General features: G+C 43.7%; 1 protein-coding gene across 14 annotated transcripts in view; it reads right to left on the reverse strand.

Annotated features, from left to right (window-relative positions):
• Positions 1 to 20,425, reverse strand: part of TNRC6C (trinucleotide repeat containing adaptor 6C) — a 95,290-nt gene that overhangs the window by 24,581 nt on the left and 50,284 nt on the right. For 10 of the 14 annotated variants that reach the window (XM_015645772.1, XM_015645769.1, XM_015645770.1 and 7 more), the window contains exons 5-6: positions 7,735 to 10,320; positions 540 to 749 (exon numbers count right to left, since the gene is read on the reverse strand). In XM_015645772.1, coding sequence (XP_015501258.1) covers positions 540 to 749; positions 7,735 to 10,320 — 2,796 coding nt within the window. Of the gene's footprint in view, positions 1 to 539; positions 750 to 7,734; positions 10,321 to 15,889; positions 16,112 to 20,425 lie in introns of those variants that run through there. The other 4 variants (XM_015645764.1, XM_033518601.1, XM_033518605.1 and 1 more) reach the window with 3 other exon arrangements.

The following is a 20,425-nucleotide window of genomic DNA, read 5'->3' on the forward strand; positions in this document are numbered from 1 at the left end:
ACCATGGCTCTCAGGACATTCAGAGATGGAGGATATTATCAAATACCATGAGTTAGGAATCACGAAGTGGGAAGCAGAGTTCAGGATGTTCCTGAACCTGGCAACCATTTTAATGGCTGAAGAAAACACCCACTCAGTTTAACCCAACATGAGGTTGTTATGATTAGTGGTTCTCAAGTGCTGCTTTTCCTACCAGAATCAATTCTATCTTGACTGTTTTCCACTGCTTCTCATCCCAATACAGGTTTTCTTTTAGACACCAAGGGTTTAAGTCCTAGTCATGTTCTTCTTCAGTTTCAGTTTCCTGTACCACTGCTATGCTGCTTTCCAAACACACAAAAATACTCTATATTTACAGATGGATGTGCAAAATTAATATTTTTGAATTATTTGGTTATTTGTATTAACATGGCCTTGTGACAGCTAACACAGCTTTGAGAATGAAACCACAGGGACAGGCTGTGACTGAAATGCACAGAAAAGCAGAAGTGGCAGAAGCAAACCCCTCCCCTGGCAGGACAGTGGCAGCCTGTGTGTACCTGGTTTGCACAGTGCTGGGGCAGCAGCTGGAGCGTTTGTTCTTCCATAGGTCCCTGCTGGCTCGGCAGGATTCTCTCCCCACCCGGTGCCGCTGCTGGGGGGCTTCCCCCATGCTGAAGTGCCATTATCAACTGCAGCAGAAGGGGAGGAGGGCTCTCCCCAGGAAGCTTCGCTCTTGGTGTGGACAGCAGGCATCTCTCCCCAGCCTGCTGGAGCAAGGCAAGGAGAAGAGTGATGAGAGGAAAGGTTTCTTCATCAATTAATTCCAAAAAATTTTAAATTTTACTCAAGTTTCTCAGTAAGTACATACAGTGATTGGAGTTAAATGTGTTTTAAAATCCCTTAAATTTGGTCTCAAGAGTTTTTTCTTAATTCAGTGCTAATGCCAAGTTGTCAACACAGAAAGAGGGTTTTTCTCCACAGCCAGAAGCAGCCAGGCTGCCAAGTGAGCACCACACTGGGCCCAGGGACAGCCTTGCAGAGACCAGGACCCCAGACAGCTGGGCCTTGCTTCACTGAAAGATTTTAACCTATTTTGATTCCTTTTCTCTGTTTTCAGACTATAAAATCTCTTTTCTCATGCTCTGGCAGTAAGATGCTCTTTGACTGTTCCCACTTTGAGTGAACATTATCTGTGCTGAATGTATTCCTTAAAGCTTTAATTACAGCTCATGGTTACCTCCCTATCCCTCATCACTGACCCTCTACGTTATAACAAATATTATTTTAAGGGGAACTAATCAAAACTGCAATTAGGAACCATAATCAAACCCCAGGGAATGGCAGGTAGAAGCCATTGTTTTCCTACAGAGTATTACATGAACTCACTGAAGACGTAAGAAACAGCCTTAGTCTGGCTTGGCTTGAATGTAATGCGCTTAAATCCACCTGACAGGATTTTAGCCCTGCAGCTGAACGTGGCAGAACAGCCACAGGGCTCCTGAGCCTACAGAGCAACACTGCCCAACTCTGCAAAAGGGTAAACTCAATTTACATCCATCAGTACCAGAGATTTTCTGGAGAGAGGACTTGGATCACAGATGGAGTTCAAGGTATTTTGCAAACATGCACAAAGAGAGGCACGACAAGCAAGAGAACAAAATTCTCATAGACACCTGACACTAACCTATTTTTCTGTAATTGTAAAAAAAATTACATCCCATTACGTGACAGCTGAGATCTCAACAAATATTGTAGAATTCAGTCTGCTTAAAACTTCAGCTGGTAATTAGGCTGCTAAATCAGGAACTTGTTCCCTTTTCATTGGAGATGAATGTTATTAAGATGAGTATTTTGGAAGTGAATGACCAGATGCTGCTTTGCCACAGCACTATTTCCTTTTTTTTGCTCCACAATGGTATCTGTAAAAATACTCTGGAAAGGTTTCAAAAAGCAAGAACAACATTTTTCTCCACAAATTGACCAGAATTGGTAGGCAATGGCAAGGGAGTGTACCCTGAAATACATTGGAATACATTGGAATAACCAAACTATAGTGTTTCACCAAGCACCAGGTCCTTGCAGACCTCACTGAGTTCCACAGAATTCCCATTACCAGAAACTGCAGCAACATCCATTGCCAATATCAACTCAAACAGTGCCTGGCAGAGAAAACAATCAAATAGATGGGCCCAGAGCTGTGCACTGCTCCCTGTTCCTGCATTACATATTTATTTTAGTTTCTATTCCTCACAGCCACTGCACATCCCTCAGACACCAATGCAAGTGCAGGTGGCACAACCCAGGGCCAACCTCTCCACTGGTGTGTTGCAGCTTCACAAAACTCCTTCTCTGCCAGCAACAGGCACTGAATTTAAAGAAAGCTCCTGAAACAACCCAGAATGTCACTGTTTCATTCAAGTGATTTCCATTTGAAACAAAAATACCGTGCTTTAGGCTCCATCAACGTACCTTACATTTCTGGTTATTTTAAGGTGTGTAAAGAAGATAAACTGGCAGATCCACAGATGTACCTAAATGAACCTGTACTTAACATGACAGCTTCCTTGATGCTGCACCTGAAATGTTTATTTCAAGGTTCCTGCTTGTATCTTCAAGCCAACTTTATTTAGGAAGGATTTATTTGAATTTCTGCCTCACTACTCAGGAGGCAACTGGCAGACAACTGCGTGTATTTAATCATATTGGCAGCTGAAAAAGATTAACTGCAGGCAAATGAAACAGAAAACAAAACATCTCCACAGCAAAACCAGACTGCAAAGCAGAGTACTAACATCTCCCTGAATTCATGCAACCTCTGCTGCAAGCTCTACCTAATTCAATTTATGATATCATCCTTAAAACATAATTTATATATTAAAAAGCCAAAGTGTGCTATGTTATAGAATAAAAACTTTAAAAAAAAACCTGATTCTGCTGTTGCTCTTACAAATTCAACAACTTCAACTAAAAGCCACAGATGTGTAATGTCCAAATTATTTTAAGTGCTTTTAAATGCACTGAGCAGGAAATAATATGGGATTACAAATAATGGGGGAACCAGACTTTACTAATGGAAAATAATACAAGAACATAAAAGCAAACAAAATAAATCAACAAAAAGTTTTCCAAAACTATTTTATCTTAACAGATAAAATGAAGTGCAGGAAATTAATAAATAAAACCTGAAGGCTGTTGGAGAAAAAACCTGTGCACTGCAAAAACGACCTTGTCTGTAAATTCCAGAGCACTTCTCAATTGCAAACCTGCTTCCCATCTGTGCAAATACTGCTGACCCAAGGCTACTGTCTCTGTGCTTTCTATGTCTCCAAATTATTCTGTTTTAGGATATTTAAAGTTACATTTTTGAAGAAATGATGCAAAACTCTCCATGGCTGCTGGGAAGGCAAACCAAGACTTTGAGTGGTCTCAAAACCTGAACCTGCTGCACATTTTCAAAAGTTTTGCTTCAAAAAACTTTTTATTTTCTGATGAAAAAAATATAGATTTAGGCTCTCCTGGTAAAAAGCTCCTTAAAACCCACCCAGAGCTGCATGAATGTTATTTCACAACAGAACGTGCTCCATTTAAAGGCTTCTTTGGCAAGAAAGTGAGGTTTTAGTACTGAAGTTTTTAAACACTCTTAGAATTGCAAGAAATGAAAAGATCACAGAGAGTAATAAACATGGACACATTGGCAGAGCTTTGTTTTATAGAAATAAAAACATAATTAACATTGGGTCACAGCCAACAGGAAATCCTCAAGGGAAAGTGAAATGTTAACTAAGCTGTGGCAGGATGCAGTTGTTTTCCCTGAAAATAACCCTATAGCTATTTGGATGGCATAAACTGTTTTCCTTCAAGTTGTTGGTCCGTGATAAATACCAGAGCACATGAGCACAATACAGGCAAACCAGAATATTAGAACCTTATCTAGATAAAAAAGGAAGACATTAGGCAGAAAAGAGGTTGTTTACTAATTACACACTAGTTACTGTGGGTTTTATATATAAATTTAAGGGCCACCTACAACCCTTAATCTTTCAAATCCTCATTTTTTGAAAGGGATTCCAGCTCATCACTGAACATTCAGAAAGCTTTAATTTGGGTTTCAGCAGTGACATCACCCTTGTGTGAAAATCGAGGGCAGCTCTCTCAGCATCACTTGGCTGCCCCCCAGAACCTGGCTGTGCATGGGCTGAGCACCCACCAGAGGGTTTTAGGTTTTCACATGAGCACCCTAAAGGAGCCCAAAACTGAGCTGCTTTCAAATCCATCCTGATGGAAGTTCAAAGTAAGACAAACATTGTCGTGTGAGCTGCCACTTGGTGGCACAGGATTGTAAAAGGAACAGAGATGTTTGGAGCTTTCAGAACTTAGACCCAGTTCAGGTTTTTAAAACTTAAGCTCCTCACTCTCTAGTAACCACAAAGACCTTAATTTGTGGCCTAGAATCCCCACAGGGAAGCCTGTGTTATCTTCTATTGTTTCTTTCCTCAGCTGGAGGATGCTGGAACCCTGCCAGGCTCTCCTGATGTAATGAGAGCAGGAAAGCATCAAGCCCACTCCTCAGCACTTGGATGAAGGATCTGATGCTGTTTGGGATCCAAAAATCTCTTTTAATTGCCTCTGTCTGCAAAACCTTTTCTCACTTCTTATTCCCCTCATATCAAAGCTGCATGAGTTAGAAGTGCTAGGAAGAATTATGCACAAGTAATTTAGATTAAACCCCAATCTAACTCAAGCCCACCAGCTTTCTGCTCATCTTTCTAAGTAATTCACCACTGCCTTGAGAACAAACTCCTATAACCAGCAAGGCCAGTATCTATCACATTATCTATCCCCTTCCCCCCTCCTTTTTTCCCCTTCTTTTCCAATGGAAAATGGAACTCCTTAGAGCATTCTTCATTTTCATCAAGTGTTTACCAACATCTGCTTCCCATCAATGGCTTTTAAGCCTGCCTTCAAAGGATCTGGAGAACTTCTGGGGATGGGTGACAAATCTAATAACAAGACTGTAACTTGGCCTCTATTTCCAAACTAATAAAGCATAAACTTCAATCCCAAAAGGGACTGTTAATCCTTTGTGAAGCCCTAACTAGCGCTGTGTGGCAAAATTAAAATCCATTTCTTTGCTTGCAGCATGTGTGACAGTGACAACTTCCATCTGCACCACTCCTCCCTACTTATACAGGAGTGGAATTCATGATTCCTTATTCATTATATTCCCTGAATATGACTGGCAGAACCTGTCATGACCCACACAGGTGACAAAATGCCTGTGGTAACTATGGAGTTCAAGAGTTTTAAGATTTTAGACAAGCATTTAACTGTGCCCTACAGCACAGGCTCTAATAACACAATCATGCCTTGCATGGAAAAGAGCTGCTGCTGGATCAACTTTGGTTGTGGATTGCAGAAGTCTCCTGGTCACAGGATTCTTGTCTCCCTCACTGCAGAGGCTGGGAACACATAGCCAAGTGGAGAGGGAACTGGAGTAGGAAAAAGAGTTGAACAGCACAGCTCTGAAGTGCAGGGCCCTGTCTGTGTGGGAGGGAAGACACTCACTACTTGCTTGCCATGTTTTGGCTGTCCCAGCTGGGAGATGATTTGTAGATGTTTCAGGTCTGTGTACATTCCCACCCAGACCGTGAGGATGCTGCTGTGCAGCTGCCATGTGCTGCCTGCTCTGGGAAAACAGGGCCTCCTGCACTCCCCAAAGGGAGTCCAGGATCACTGCATCCCCACTCCAGTCCACTGGGATCACCTGGAACTGCACTGCTGCTCTCGGGGTGGGAGAGGCACAGGAATGGTCCCTCTCTGCCACAGTCACCAGTAAACACAGACAGAGCTCAGGACACAGGGGACTGACTGCTCCTCGCTTCCCTTTAGACAAAAAACCTTCCAAATATTTCCACGTTTGGCCTTTAAACTTGTACTGTATTAAGTGTATGGAGCAAAAATACATCAGGATAAATTTATGCCTGCTACAACTTGATCTAAATTTTAGTATCAGAACCGTATTTTAAATAATCTTCACTATTACTAATATCATACTTTCTTGCATGCTGACTCAAGTATATTCGGAGAACTAGCTTTGCTTATCTTGGAAAATTTAAAAAAAAAAGATGAGAGACTTGCTTATCTTAAAAGATCTTAGAATCTTTCTAGCTCACATTTTTCAAGAAGCCCACCACTCACTTTAACCTGGTCAGGGGGCAGCTTGAGCAGGTTGGGCACGTGTTCATAGGCAGCTTTCTGAATATGGAAACATACTGCTTCAAATAAACCCTTCCTGTGCTATTGTCCTTTCTCCAAAGGAATCACTGCTGATTAACACCAGCTTTTAAATTCCATTTTCAAAATCTGAAGGGCTCAGGATTGTTAAGTTTTCCTCTATAAGGTGTTAATTATTTGAATAACATTAACAATGCATTGCTGTGTATGAACAGGTTTATAAGCACCAATGTAATCCTCCAAAAATCACCTCCATGAAAAACAAAACCTCACCCAAACCCAACCAAAGATCCACTTCCATGATACTTCCATTACAATTCAGGAATCTGAATTCTTGTTTCATGGGTAAAGTTCTAAATATAGCTTAAATAAGCTAGTCACATATGTTGGGCTGACCAAGTACAAAGCCATTTAAAGATTTCTCCTTCTGGAGTGAGTTATTTTATTAAAATAGGTACCCTCTACTGTTAAAATATTTGATCAGAATGGGGAATGTAATACTATTTTTACACAGACATTAAAGCAAATTTGAATCATTCCAAAACATCAAAGAGAAAAAGGATGGGAATGAGAGCAAATCCCACGTGGAGAAAAACATGGTTAAAAAGTCAGTACTTAGCCATGACCACAATAAAACAAAAACCTGGAAACAAAACTCAGAAGGAGAATTTGAAAGAGCACTGCATGATTAAATTTATTTTGGAGAGGTCTGTGGTGATTATATAGATAGGGGCCACTAGTGTAACTTATTTAAATATCTTTTAAGCATTTTTCCCACTTTACACATTTTTATTCCTTGCTGCTTGTCAACAACATCACCTTGCCTTTGATTAGACAATTCCTAAATGCCTAAAACCTAAATGCTGAAACACAGCTGAAGTTAGGATAAGCTAACTTCAGCCACCCTGAACATTAACATCTTGAACCAGTCCTGCTTTTTGAAAACCACACAAAATCCAGGATGCTGCCTGTGCCTGACCCCTGAGAACCATTTCTTCATAAAAAACAACAAACTGGACAGAGAAACAGCAGCAGCCTAAATTCATGCAATTGTTAACAAACATCTGTTGCCAAGATTTGTTTTCCAGAAAAGAAACAGATGCAGACTGTCTAAACACACCGAGCCTGTGCAGTGGGGACAGCAGACAAATAACAGAAGAAAGGTTTGCCAAAACTCCCCAGCCTCTCAAATGGCTGAATTAAAAGGTGTTAAGTAACTGTGGAAGAGATGTTAAAATAAATATGAATCCACAACCTAAGAACCTACCATGCTACTGACCAAATACCGTTTCAAGCCTCTCTTACATTCATTTGGATTACAGAAATTTGTGTCAGGTTCCACGGATTCTGTCCTCAAGACAAGAATGTTCCAGAGGAAAAGAACAAGCCTGTTCTGGACATAAATACAGGATTTCTACCCCACACACCAATAGGACAAACAGCATTCAGCAATTGGTACTGGTAAAAAGTATCTCATAAACCTGTTTTATGAAGTATTTCACAAAAGTGTTGTCATACCTGGGCCAAGCAGCGGGGACCGGTTCGGCTGGGCACTTGACTGGTGCGATGGCTGAGGTTCAACCATGTTGGTGTTGATAATGGTGCTAGTGGTGGTGGTGTTGGTTGTGGTACTGCTCTGAATTATAGGATTATTTCTATCCCACATGTTTACAGTCTTGTTGTTGTTGTAATTTGGGTCGCCCCAAGCTGAGGTACCATCATCGATTTCCATCTTGCGGCGAATGGACGGTGGGGATGGCTCTTCCCAGCCAGTTGCCTCACAGTTCTCTTTTTGTTTGGCTGGCACTGGCCCACCAACCCACCCTGACCCCGTCTGTTTTACAGAAGCAGCTCCTCCCCAGTTACTCACATTGTTGTCCTGGGGTTTATTAGCCCAATTTTGTTGGGGGCCTGGCTTTAAAGATTCCCCCCAACTTGTACCTGTATTAGCCTTGCTGTTTGTGCCATTCCCCCACCCACTGGTCCCAGACTTTGTGGAATCATTCCAGCCAGACCCTGACCTATTATCAGAATCCCATCCAGATCCATTCTTCTTCCCATCACCCAAGTGTCCGGGAACAGATGATGAATCTGTCCAGTCTCCACCTCCCGAAGTCCAGCTTGGATTTGATTTCTGTCCATCTCCCCAGTTTTGAGATTTGGGTTTCTGAGGTTCACCCCAGGTAGGTGATTTGTCCTCCTGATTTGCGGTCCCACTCCAAGCGTGGCCGCTTTTGGCAGCAGCAGCATTATTAACAGTAGTAGAGCTTGCTGACTCTCCCCACCCCCCTGGGCCATTTGGTGCTTTGTTGTTATTGTCTCCCCAACCTGTATTTGTTGGAACAGCTGCCGGTGGAGAGTTGACCCACCCAGATACTGAAGAGGTATTTGTACTGTTCATGATGGACCCATCGTTCTTCCCCCCTGAGTTTGAAGATTGAGTAGCTGCACAACCCCAGGCCTCAGTTCCATTGTCATTCTTCCGTTCAGACCTTGGGGACTCTTCAAATTCCCAGGCAGTGTTTTGCTTCACAGGGGTCTGTCCCCACCCCGTATTGGACAGGACCCTGGGGTCAAGGTCATTTCTTGGCAACTGAACTTGCCCTTGGTCTATCATCCCTTTGTCTCTCCTCCTGCCCTCTCCAGCCCCCTCCCTCCCAGTACTGCCTTCATTTTGACTCCCACCGCTGTCATTGCTTCCTTCACTAGCCGTGGTGCCAGATGCCGCAGCTTTGGCCCAAGAGTTCATTTGTTCATTGCCCTGCTGCATGGCAGGATTCGGACTGGTAACACTCGAGCTATCCCACCCTGTTGATCCTTTCCCGTTGATGTCACTATTGGAATGCTGGTTTGGGGGCTTGCCCCACTCGCCGTTGACACCGTTGCTGGCGCTGCGGTTGGGGTGGCCCCAGGCTCCAGAATGCACACTGCCAACCCCGCCACCGCCCCTGCCCCAGGCCAGGACCCCGGGGCCAGAGGGAGGCCCCGAGTCCCACGCGTTCGCTCCGTTTCCTTCCTTTTGCACAGCACTGCTGGATCCGTTTTGTTTAGCACTTAATGCTGAGTTCACAGTGTCTCCATTCCCCTGACTGAACCCAGAATTGCTGTTTCCTGTGGCAGGATTACCTGGGGACATCCCCCATACTGAACTGCCCATTCCTTCACCACTGCCCCCGCTGACTTGAGAAACCGCTGTTCCGTTAGCACCAGGAAGGCCTTGCAGGTGGGGCGGGATGATGGCCCCCATGCCCACGGCCATCCCCCAGTTCGGCAGTCCGTTTGTCTGCATTGCATTGATAGGGTTTGGTGAAGAGTTCATGGGGTTAGTGTTATTTGGTCCATCAGTGTTAAGGTTCTGAGGTTGTACGCTGAAAGACACATTCTGAGAAGTGGACGTTTGTGGTTCTGTGCTCTCTTGCGGCAGCAAGTTTCCCCAAGCACCTAAGGTGCCTGTTGGGTTCCCATTCTGGTTGCCCATGTTCTGACCTATGGCACTGACTGGACTGCAAATACTGGAAGGGTTGCCTGCTCCCACAGTTCCTTCATGTCCAAGTACAGGCCAGGCAGCTGGATTGGCATTAGGGTTAAGGTTAAGATTCATGCCAGCATTCGAGTTGGAAGCACCCCAGCAGTTCTGACTTCTACCGTCTCCCATCATGTTGTCCATCTTTCCATCCCCACCACTGGCAGAGCAGTGAGCTAGGCCAGAGCTGGAGCCCGCAGCCACCCCCCACACCCTGGCCGAGCCGCCGTTGCCGTTTGCTCCACCAGCTCCAAGGGCACTCTGGTTAGAAGTGCTTTGGACGAGTGCTCCGTTGGCGCCATTATTGCCATTAGTTTTCTTTGTATGTCCAGTGAAGTTGCCTTGGGCACTCCCTGTAGCCATGCTACTGTTCTCTGAGCCACAGTTGGAGGCAGAGTCAGTGTCTGTAGTACATTCTGAGGCAGACTCAGTCTCAGCTCCGGTAATGGAAGGCCACGCTTCCTTGTCAGTCCTGTCTATTATCACTTTATCCCAGCTGCAGTTGCCTTCACTCCTGAAAGCGGGCTGCTGTCCCCAGTGGGAATTCTCATAATGGTCTCCCAATCCACTGTGGCTGAGATCTGAAAGGATCCAAGGTTAAAAATGAGTCCACTGTTCAAACTCTGCAAAAGCCTTCTACTAAGCACTGTTTTACACCACTAGTTACAACACTACATTCTGCTAAAATTTAGAATACATTCTCTAACATAATACAGCAATTTTCTTCACTACAATGGAGCAGGATGCTCATATTAATTTATTGGTTTTTGGTTTTTTTTTTAATCTGGCAAGACTCTCAATTAAAATAACCAAAAAATTTCATTTTAAAACAGAGCAAGTGTTTTGTAGTCCCCAGTGTACCAGTAAAAATAATAAGCAGGCAATAAATAAGAAGAGCAAATATACTAATCTACATGAAATGTCTAAAAAGCAAATTTGGAAAAAACACTGAATAGTATCTAGCAGACTCTTACCATTTATTTTGACTCAATTCTCATTCTTCAGAGAAACACAAAGAAAAAGCATCCAATAAAAAAATGTAAAATGTCTGCCTGCCCTGAGTTATTACATACACACCCACATCACAACACTCTAAATTCATACTGCTTTTAGGATTGCAACCCCTTCCTGGAAATAAAGAAACAAATGCAGACAGCAACTTTTTGTTAGGTGTCAATTGTAAACACCATTAATGTATATTTTAGCAGAGAACTTGGGCATCTCTAAATAACTGACAGTTTTGTCAAGAAACTTACCTCTCACAGGCTTTATTTGTAGTTTAAACATAATTTTGCATTTGTACACACAATCCCCTGGGTCCCCAAGCCAATGAAAAGTGATGCTGTGTCTTTTCAGCACTGTCACACCCTCAAACACAGACACTAACCCAAAAAATTAACCAAAAGCTCTTGAGCACCTGCTTGCTCGCCAGGACATGACCATAAACTGGAAGGCACAACATGTCTCATGTTAAGAACTCAAGCTTTGGTTAAGGTTTTGCATTTATTTCCATCCCAGCTGCTCTGTACAAGATTATTTCTCTTAGTTTCTTTTGGTAGGAATTTGATAACAAGTATTTCACTCTGATCCAAGAGATTTGTATGGGAAACAATCTGCAGAAAAGCCTCTTTTAACTGCTTGCACATATCAAAGTAACAAATTTTGGATGTCAATTATTTTTACTTCTTTTAAATCTGTTGAAACATGGCTTCTACTCTTTGTGATTTGTGAATAAAATGGATATTTTTGTGGGGAAGATGGATGCAACAAATCTCCCAAACAAGTTGTTAACAACAAATGTTCAATATGAATTAATTTAAATCACAAATAAGTTGGTGTGATTAGCTCCTCCAATTAGAGGTGTTCTGGTAGTGAAAAATTTACTCCCAAGATTAGAAAAAGCTCACTCTTTGACAAAGTCTTCTTCACACATTTCACCTGTAGCTTTTTAAGGTGATTACTTGGCTGCCTTATGAAGGTTTTGCAAGATGAAGAAATAACATGCTAAACCAATCCAGACTGCTTTTTGTTTTAAAATTTAAATTAATTGAAGCAGAAGAAAGAATTTTAGAGAAAGGGAGGGAAAACATTCTTAGTTGATCACCTATGTTCTTATGATAACAGGAAAATACCTAAATCACAGAAAGACCTAAATAATCAGAGAAAATAGAATTGCTTGTGTTTGAAGGGATCTTAAAATCATCTCATCCTACTCCTGCCATGGGCAGGGACACCTCCCACTATCCCAGGCTGCTCCAAGCCCTGTCCAACCTGGCCTTGGGCACTTCCAGAGATGGGCCAGCCACAGCTTCTCTGGGCACCCTGTACCTCACCACCCTCACAGGGAAGAACTTCTTCCATAATAAATGACAAGTGCATGACAAATCTGAAAGAATGTGAACGGAACCACTTGGATTTACCTGGATTCCTTCCTCTACATGCAAGAGCTGGAAAGGAAGAAAGCATCCTGTTATTCCTGGATACAGCTACTGCTACAGCACAGAGGTTGAACATTTACCTGATGATCTAGATTTGTTACACAGGTGTTAAACAGAGACCAGAATCCCAGATAAGACATGGAAGGGGAAGGCAGGCTGTGAAAGGACTTAAAAAGGGTCAGCAGGGTCAGAGAAATGAGCCAAGGAACATTCTTAGCAGAGTAGGAATGAACAAAGGGAAAAAAGCAGCAGCAGGCCAGGCCAGAAGATAAGAAGTTGAGGCAACCAAGGAATCAGATAAGAGGAGTTAAACAAGATTTTTTTCAACCCTGTGGGTGGTGCGACTCGGGGCTGTGTTTGAGCCTTGACAGAAGGATTTGAAAGTGGCTGGAAATACATTGTTCCAATGAAAGGTCTTGTCAAAGCCAAAAGCTCTGCTCCGTGTGCGGGTGCAGGGAGAGCAGAGCTGTGCAGGGCAGGTGGGGAAGGAGGATCAGGAGAGAGCCCAGGACGTCTCCATACCCACAGGAACAGCACCACGGCCGACGAGATGAGATGAAAGAGAGCTGCTGGTTTAATCAGTTCCCTTCTCCTCTCCCCCAAAGATGGTGGTTAAAGCAGTGCTCAAATTTGAGAGCACTTAGGAGACAAAATAAAGGGAATGGGTGGGATTGAAGATGACAAAAGAGCTTAGATTGATTGCTGAGAGTAGGGGGAGCAAAATTAAAAGACCAGATCTTGAGGAGCAGTAAGAGAAACCAAGAAGAGAAGAAAATTATGATGGAGAAGAACTATAAACCCAAGAGATGTCCATATTAAGAGTAGAAAATGGCCAAGTGCCTGGGCATGATCCTGCCAGGAACACGCAGCTCCAACCCCTGGGTTTCCCAAATCCAGGTGCTCCCTCTCCTGTCCCATCGGCACAGTCATTCTACCCGAGCTTCAGATGATTGCCTCAACCAACAATAACCCCAGGCTAATCTGAAAGTGGTGACTTTGGTAGGGATGACAATAATTCTGTGTAGGAGATGTGAAACCAGCGATGCCCCTCTGGAGCAGTGGGTCCTGTGCTGTGCCTTCCCTGCTCCGGAGGCAGCGCGATCCTGCTGGCGCCTTCCGCAAGTCACGGCTTCAAAAATCAGAGAACAAACTATGCAATAACCTCAGAGTCCCCAACACCCACTGAACAATCGGTTCTAACACCAAATGCTGCTGCCATAAAGCTCCTAAGAAAAAGGACAGAGGAAGAGAATGGGGAAAAAAATTTCACAAAATGAAGAGAAACCTGCAAAAAGTGACTCTGCTGTCAGACAAACCAAGAGTTTGAATACAGATCTTGAAGAGAGTAAGTTTCATATTCTTGCCTCTAGAAGCGAATAACAAAAAGGCATTTTTCCATTTTCTTTTAAATAAAAAGGGCTTGCTGCTACGAAATAAATAATGAGTAGGACAGTCTTACTTAATCTGTAAAGAACTTACACATTTGGGAAAAATAATGAATGCAAAATGTTTTATATGATTAAATCTAGAGAACTTTTCTGTTTAGTTGGTTGTTTGGTTTTTTAACGCAGATTTCCTCCAACTTTCTAGGAAACTAACTCTTCACAGAAATTCCCAATATTTTCTTTTCAGACTTGTTAAGACTGAAATGGGAAACCCATTTTAAAAATTCTTAAGAATCAGTTCCTCTTTATTTATGCAAAGATGTGAAATAAAAGCATTGAGTCCACCAGAAGCATTTCTATTCCTTCTCTGTGAGCTGAGCAAAGACTGTAAACAAGGCACAAGGAACAGGAACCACAGGTATTCCACGTTAGCAAATCCAAGTGCTGGGACACCACAAAGTGAAAACAATTTTTAAATTAGTATTTTACTTTTCAACATCTTAATTATGCATCTTTTATAAAATATCATTCCCCTGATCAACATTTCTTCAGCAATCAGGAAGGAAATATTAATTTGAGAATAATGGCACAGATTTGTTTTTAACAAGCACAGACCATACACATGACCTGAAAAATGCACAGCTCTGATCAGTATAACCAATAGCATGAGGGGGTTGTTTTGTTTTGGGTTGCTGATTTATTTTTTTTTTTAATAATATCCTTAATGGGGTGGGAGGAGATTGCTGTTGTTATTACGTACTGTAGCCAACACACTTGACCAGCTTCAATTCAGTACTTATTAAAACCAGAAAACATTTTTGGCTGTGCTGGGTAATGAATAATTAGTTGCAAAATCAGTTTAGTGTTTACATAGATTACAAATGCAAACTATGAGTAGAGTGAAATGGGAGAAGCTGTTGCATGCATTTCTTAGAAAAGCAAAATGCCTGCACAAACAACTGACCCCAAACTTCCCTCCTCCTCCAAAAATCTCATTTACAATTATATTTAATTTTTTTATTCAGCTAAGTTAAAAGTAACTGTATCTCCACAGCTTCCATTGCAGTAATTAGATCAAATGCTGTGCAGTAAAACCCTGTCTCCTCAACTATATCACAACATTCAGCTGACTTTGGAACCACAGTACAAACAGGCTACGAAATGGCAAAGCCTGGGATAAACTTTTAATGGAACATTACTAATAATTTGTGCCCACCCCATTTTAAATCAGATCTAACAGTGACTCCTCTCTTATTACTAGTTTTGTTTTTCAGTCCACGTTTGTCACGTAACAACAAGCAGACCCCCTGGCTCGCCCTGTGCTGCCCAAAGGACAGATGACAGACGGTGCTCCCTGCTCTGACATGCAGAATACAGAAAAATCCCAAGGGCCACTGACAGTCCCACTGGGGATTTTCCTTGGCACACAAAGGTTAGTGATCCTGAGTCAGAATATTAGAAAACAATTCTTTCTCCTCCTCAAAATACGGTTTTCAATTCAACATGAGTAGATTTTTAAAATACTATAAGTGAGTTTTTCCAGATCTAAATTAAATAGGAATTGTGAGGAACATTTTAAGTGCTAAATCAAACGAAGCTTAATTTTATAAAGAAAACATGACATAAACATCTATTCTGAAGCACAAAATACAATAAAGCAGAAAATTTGGGCATTGTAGTGCTAACATTTCAGGCTACCTGCTGCATCCAGCTCCAGGCATAGAGACAGGTTTGAAAACTGGCATCTATCTGAATCCCCTACAAAGCTCACTCACAACAAGTCTCCTGGATTGAGGAAGCTGAAATCTTGCACAGCACACACAACGTGGAAAGGCAGAAAAGAGATGGAAGCATTGAATAAAGCAGCTTTATTTATTTTAAAACTAAACCATAGCTAAGCCCACACGGGGGAAAGCCTGTTATCCCTTTTTCATTTTCTGCACTACGACATTCAAATGTAGTTCCTTCCCTCTGATGCTGAAAGCTTCCAAATGCATTAAGAAAACAAGCAAAAATAAACAAGATTTCTCATTATTAGTAGAGATTCCACTACATGCTACCTCTCTGACACAAAAGCAGCAGTAGAAAACACCAAATCATTGCATTTTTCTGCTCAGTGCAACATATCTTTACAAGCAGCTCGCTGCGAAGACGCCATTTTATCAAACCTGAAACGCAGCCAAAAGCTCAGGACGCTGTGCTGCTGCTCTCTCGCTGAAATGTTATGTAATAAATTGATTTAACAGAAGCAGATGCTATTTTCTCAGGGTTAGGGTTACTTTCTCTCTTTTTTTGGCTCTAAAAAGGGCTGATGGGTAATAAAGTACCTGAAGAAAGGAGCCGCCCAACCATCCTAGGAGACGCTACATTGTGTGCAGAGCTGTTTCTACTCCTGCCTCTACGTTCTCCAGGGCTCCCGGCTTCAATATGTCGGCTGTGTACAGTGTAAGCCTCATCCTGTAGAGCTGCCAAGAAAATCTCTGTGTGCGAGCGCGCGCCCAGACAACCTGCGAGCTCGGCCGGGCCTCGGCTGCACTGGCTATGGAAATGCCCTTTCCACGCACAGCCCTCCTCCCCCTTCCCCAGCTCCGCTCCCCGGCTCTAGGTGAAGGTATCAACAGAGCAGGATTTTTAAGCTTTGATTATCTAATTGCAGCTGACACTAAACCGATCTTCCTTCCTCTTTAAATTCTTTCAACTGTCACAAAACATTTTCACTTCGGGACCCAGCTACAATTAGCGGCCGTAGCTGCTTTTCTGCCGCTTTTGAAAGTCAGCCAAGAGAAGACGCGGGCACTGCTGAATGTCTGCGCTGGCTCCTGCCTCCTGCCCGGAGTCCTCCTCCTGCCTTCTGCCCCCCATCCTCCTCCTGCTCCATCTCCTGCCTCCTGCCCCAAATCCTCCTCCTGCTCCATCTCCTGCCTCCTGCCCCACATCCTCCTCCCTCCTCCTGCTCCATCTCCTGCCTTCTGCCCCACATCCTCCTCCCTCCTTCTGCCCCATCTCCTGCCTCCTGCCTGGTGTCCTCTTCCCTCTCCCAGCCCCATCTCCTGCTCCACATCCTCCTCCTGCTCCATCTCCTGCCTCCTGCCCCACATCCTCCTCCCTCCTCCTGCCCCACCTCCTTCCTCCTGCCCAGTGTCCTCTTCCCTCTCCCAGCCCCATCTCCTGCCTCCTGCCCCATCTCCTTCCTCCTGCTCAGTGTCCTCCTCCCTGTCCCAGCCCCATCTCCTGCCTCCCTGCCCATCGCCCTCCTCCCTCTCCCAGCCCCATCTCCTGCCCCTAGCCCCATCTCCTGCCTCCCTGCCCAGTGTCCTCCTCCCTCTCCCAGCCCATCACCCTCCTCCCTGCTCCAGTGCCAGCTCCTGCCTCATCGTTCTCCTCCCTGCCCCGGCTCCTTCCTGTGCCAAGCGTCCTCTTCCCTGCCCCAGCTCCCGCCCGCCGCCCTCCTCCCTGCCCCAGCGGCAGCTCCCAAGTCCCAGATGTACCCTGGACTGCTGCCAAGCCCTTAATGACTTCCCTGCCTCTATCTAAACCAGCTCTAAGTGGCAAACACGAGCGCATTAATCAGCGGCGCAGTTGTTTATAGAGGCAGGGAAGAGCTGCCCGAACAATGCGGCAGGAGCGGGCGCTGGCTGCGCCTGCACAGCGGGACCGACCATCTTGGAACAGCCTGGGCCAAGAGCCTCGGCTGCCTCCAAGGCTCAGGAACACTCAGAGCTAGCAGAATGGAGGCAGCTTTACATTTTTAGGGCCTAAAGATCGTCATAAATTCTGAGATTGCACATAGAGGGCTTTTATCAGTGCCCACACGCAAAGCTCGAAGGCTAATTCACACAAACTTCCAGCACATGCAATACACTCCTTTACGATTATTTCCCCTCCTACCTGCCCCAAATACATATTAATGATGTGGTAAATGGGGCACGTTTCAATCTTGCTGAGTTCCTGCCAGGGGCTCATGGGAGCGGTGTCGCCCCTCTGTGCTGGATCTGACGCCGATGGCTCTTTAAAGCTTTGGCCACGCTCTCAGGGTCGCTGCCACTCCACCACCGAGGCTCGATCGCTGCTGCTATTCTTGGCTCGAGAACTGCTCCACTGAAGGACTCCTGAAAATAGTTTGTTTCCTCCTGAAGACATTTATTCTCTGTTTCTCTGCAATGGCCTGTGAATACCGGCAAGGTTCAACCTCATTTCAGAAACAACAGATAAATGGAAATCAAACCTGTTTTCTTTTGTTTCTATTCAGAAAATTATTTCAAATGCACTCAGGAACTAGGCTTGAGAGTCAATTTTGCAAGAACAGTTTTAAGTGGAACTACTGTTGTGGTATATTACACTCCTTTAAAACTACGTCAAAACCAGGCTCCTTGTATTTTATAACTTCCTATAATCAACTTCAATTTATGAAGGCAAGTACTTATATAGGGGACTACTTATAGAAGAGGAGTGTTTTTACCAATCAGGGTACACAGTAAGGCCAAGAAGAACCCCAAGAAATGAGTCACAGCCCATTAAAAAGCTTGGGAGCAAAATGAAGTGCAGCTTCCAACCAATTGTGTTGCCAGAGCACATCCATTCCCTTCCTATCTTGGGCCAACTTTGATAGGGAATGTGTCTCATAAATTTGAAATTGGTAATTATTAATACCTGAAGACTAAAAATGGGGATTTGAGAGGTGATGCAGCCCACTCACCTGGTCTAAGGAACTATTCCTGACACACATGAGGTGACATTATCCCAATCCAGCAAGGAGGGCCTCCAGCAATGGAGCCTGCACACTCCCAAGTGCTCTATCTCGCTTCTCAAGACAGCTTTCACACTGGCATGATTTTCCTAATGTCCACCCTCAATCTTCCTTGTTGAAATTTAAACCCCTAATTTCTTATCTGACCCACCACAGGCACACAGAAGGTACCATTTCCTTCCCTGCAGCAGCCATTTAGGTATCTCAGCATTTATAATTCCAATCTTCCTTTCACTGAGGAGCTCTGATTCCTTCCTTCTTGGCAAAGCTTTTCTCCCACGGGAAGCAGTGCTGCCTGTATCCCCTTTCTCAACAGTGAGTGTTCTTTTTTTAACACGTTAATCAAGTTTACCCTGTGACCAGATCCCTTTTTGCAGCATGAGACCCACACACCTGTATCTGGGTACAGAGCTGCTCTGGCCAAAATAAAGAAACTTTCCTATTTTTTTATTTCTTAGCCAATTACACAGTTGTGTCACCGCTATTCCATACTGTCCTTTTGCCTTCTTGTTGCCTAGCACTCTTCTGGAGCTGGTCTCAATCAAAAATTCATTGAAGGCTGTTGTTTAACTATCCCCTTTGGCATAACCTGCTCTCCACAAACCCCAGTGACACTGCATTTCTCTCCTGAAAAGTTCAACATGCACAGAAATGGCTGTTTTGGGGGATTTTCCTCCCTAGGATCATTCTAACAGTTACTCTGACTAATTTAAACTTCCAGTTCTTTCTCACCTCTTAACTTTGGTTGGCTTTTTTCTCTATTGTAGTTTTCATACTCTTAAAGTGACCACATTGCTTCAATCCATCCACTGCTTAGTCTACTAAGAATGTCATCATTTCCAGACAGCTGGAAACTCTACTTCCTGAAGTGCTCTAACTTGCTGTAGCTTCAGTTCTAACTTTACAGGTGAAGGGGGAAAGTATTTAAAGTATTCCTGGTGCCATCCACCAGTGGTTCCTGCTGTTGCACTGACCTGGCTTTTACTCCTGAGTCATTATGAAAGAATTAGCTTTTTGTTCTTTGGGGTTTTTTTCCTTCCAAATTGCTACAAATGTCTTTTATTTCTTTCTAGTGGCCTTATATATAATTCCTGATGTGTACAAATTCAGCTTTCCTGTAATTTTCACATGACCTTAGTGTGCATCTGGGACTTCCTCCTCTTCCCAAGGACTAAACTCCTATCTATTCCCTGGTCACTTTGACCTTCATCGCTTTCTACCTTTTACTTCTCCACCACCAGGACAGGTCCTGCTGCTTGGTCTCTTCACATTGTCACAAAACTGTCACCTGCATGTCTGACCACCTTTCCAGGCTGTTTCCTGGCCTTTCTTTCCCCACAGACACCTGGGCAGTTCCTATCCCTGGCTTTACTGCAGCACAGCCATCCACACTGAAGCTGGAGATGCAGCCCTGCAGCTCCTGAAGCAAAAGCAGCCACATTTGAGCCATCAAGCTTTTGTACAGCCCCACTCTTTCAAAGTGGACAGCAAAACTACAAAAGCACCTGTTATTTATGCTTCCAGATTTCTATTTTCTTTCCCCTGTGCAGAATTCTAATCACTGTCAAAGAGATTTGAAGCAGCAGGTTTTTTTTCCATGCTCTGCTGCCTGATGTCAGATAACATCCACAATACAGAAAAATTCGTTCCAAAGATTAGTTTACTGATGAGTTTTTACCATAATTTTTCATTCCTAATGCTCATATTTGGGCCACACAGAGATTGCCACTTTCTTGTATTCAAAGCATTATAAGGAATTTTTGAAAATTTTGATGTGAGACAAAACTAAACTAGCTGAGACTCACTTCCCACAACTTTCCTGTCACTGCAGTTCAGAAAATGTTCATTATCCAGGAGACAGAACCATGGGTTAGATCCATTCTCTGTATTACCTGCTGCATTTATGGCCTTGTGTGATGTTTTCACTTCCTTTTCCCTAAATACACACCTGGCACCTGAGACCTCTGGGAACACTGCCTGATTTCCAGGGCCACAGATCACACACCAAGTGCTACCAAATGCTAAACAAAGCCCTAAGAAACAGCACAAGAAGACAGAAACACAAGCTTTTCCACCTGAACATCCCCTTACAGCACTAATTGAGTGAGACCAGTGG

The sequence above is a fragment of the Parus major genome, chromosome 18, assembly GCF_001522545.3.
Source record: "Parus major isolate Abel chromosome 18, Parus_major1.1, whole genome shotgun sequence".
In the NCBI taxonomy this organism is placed as follows: Eukaryota; Metazoa; Chordata; class Aves; order Passeriformes; family Paridae; genus Parus; species Parus major.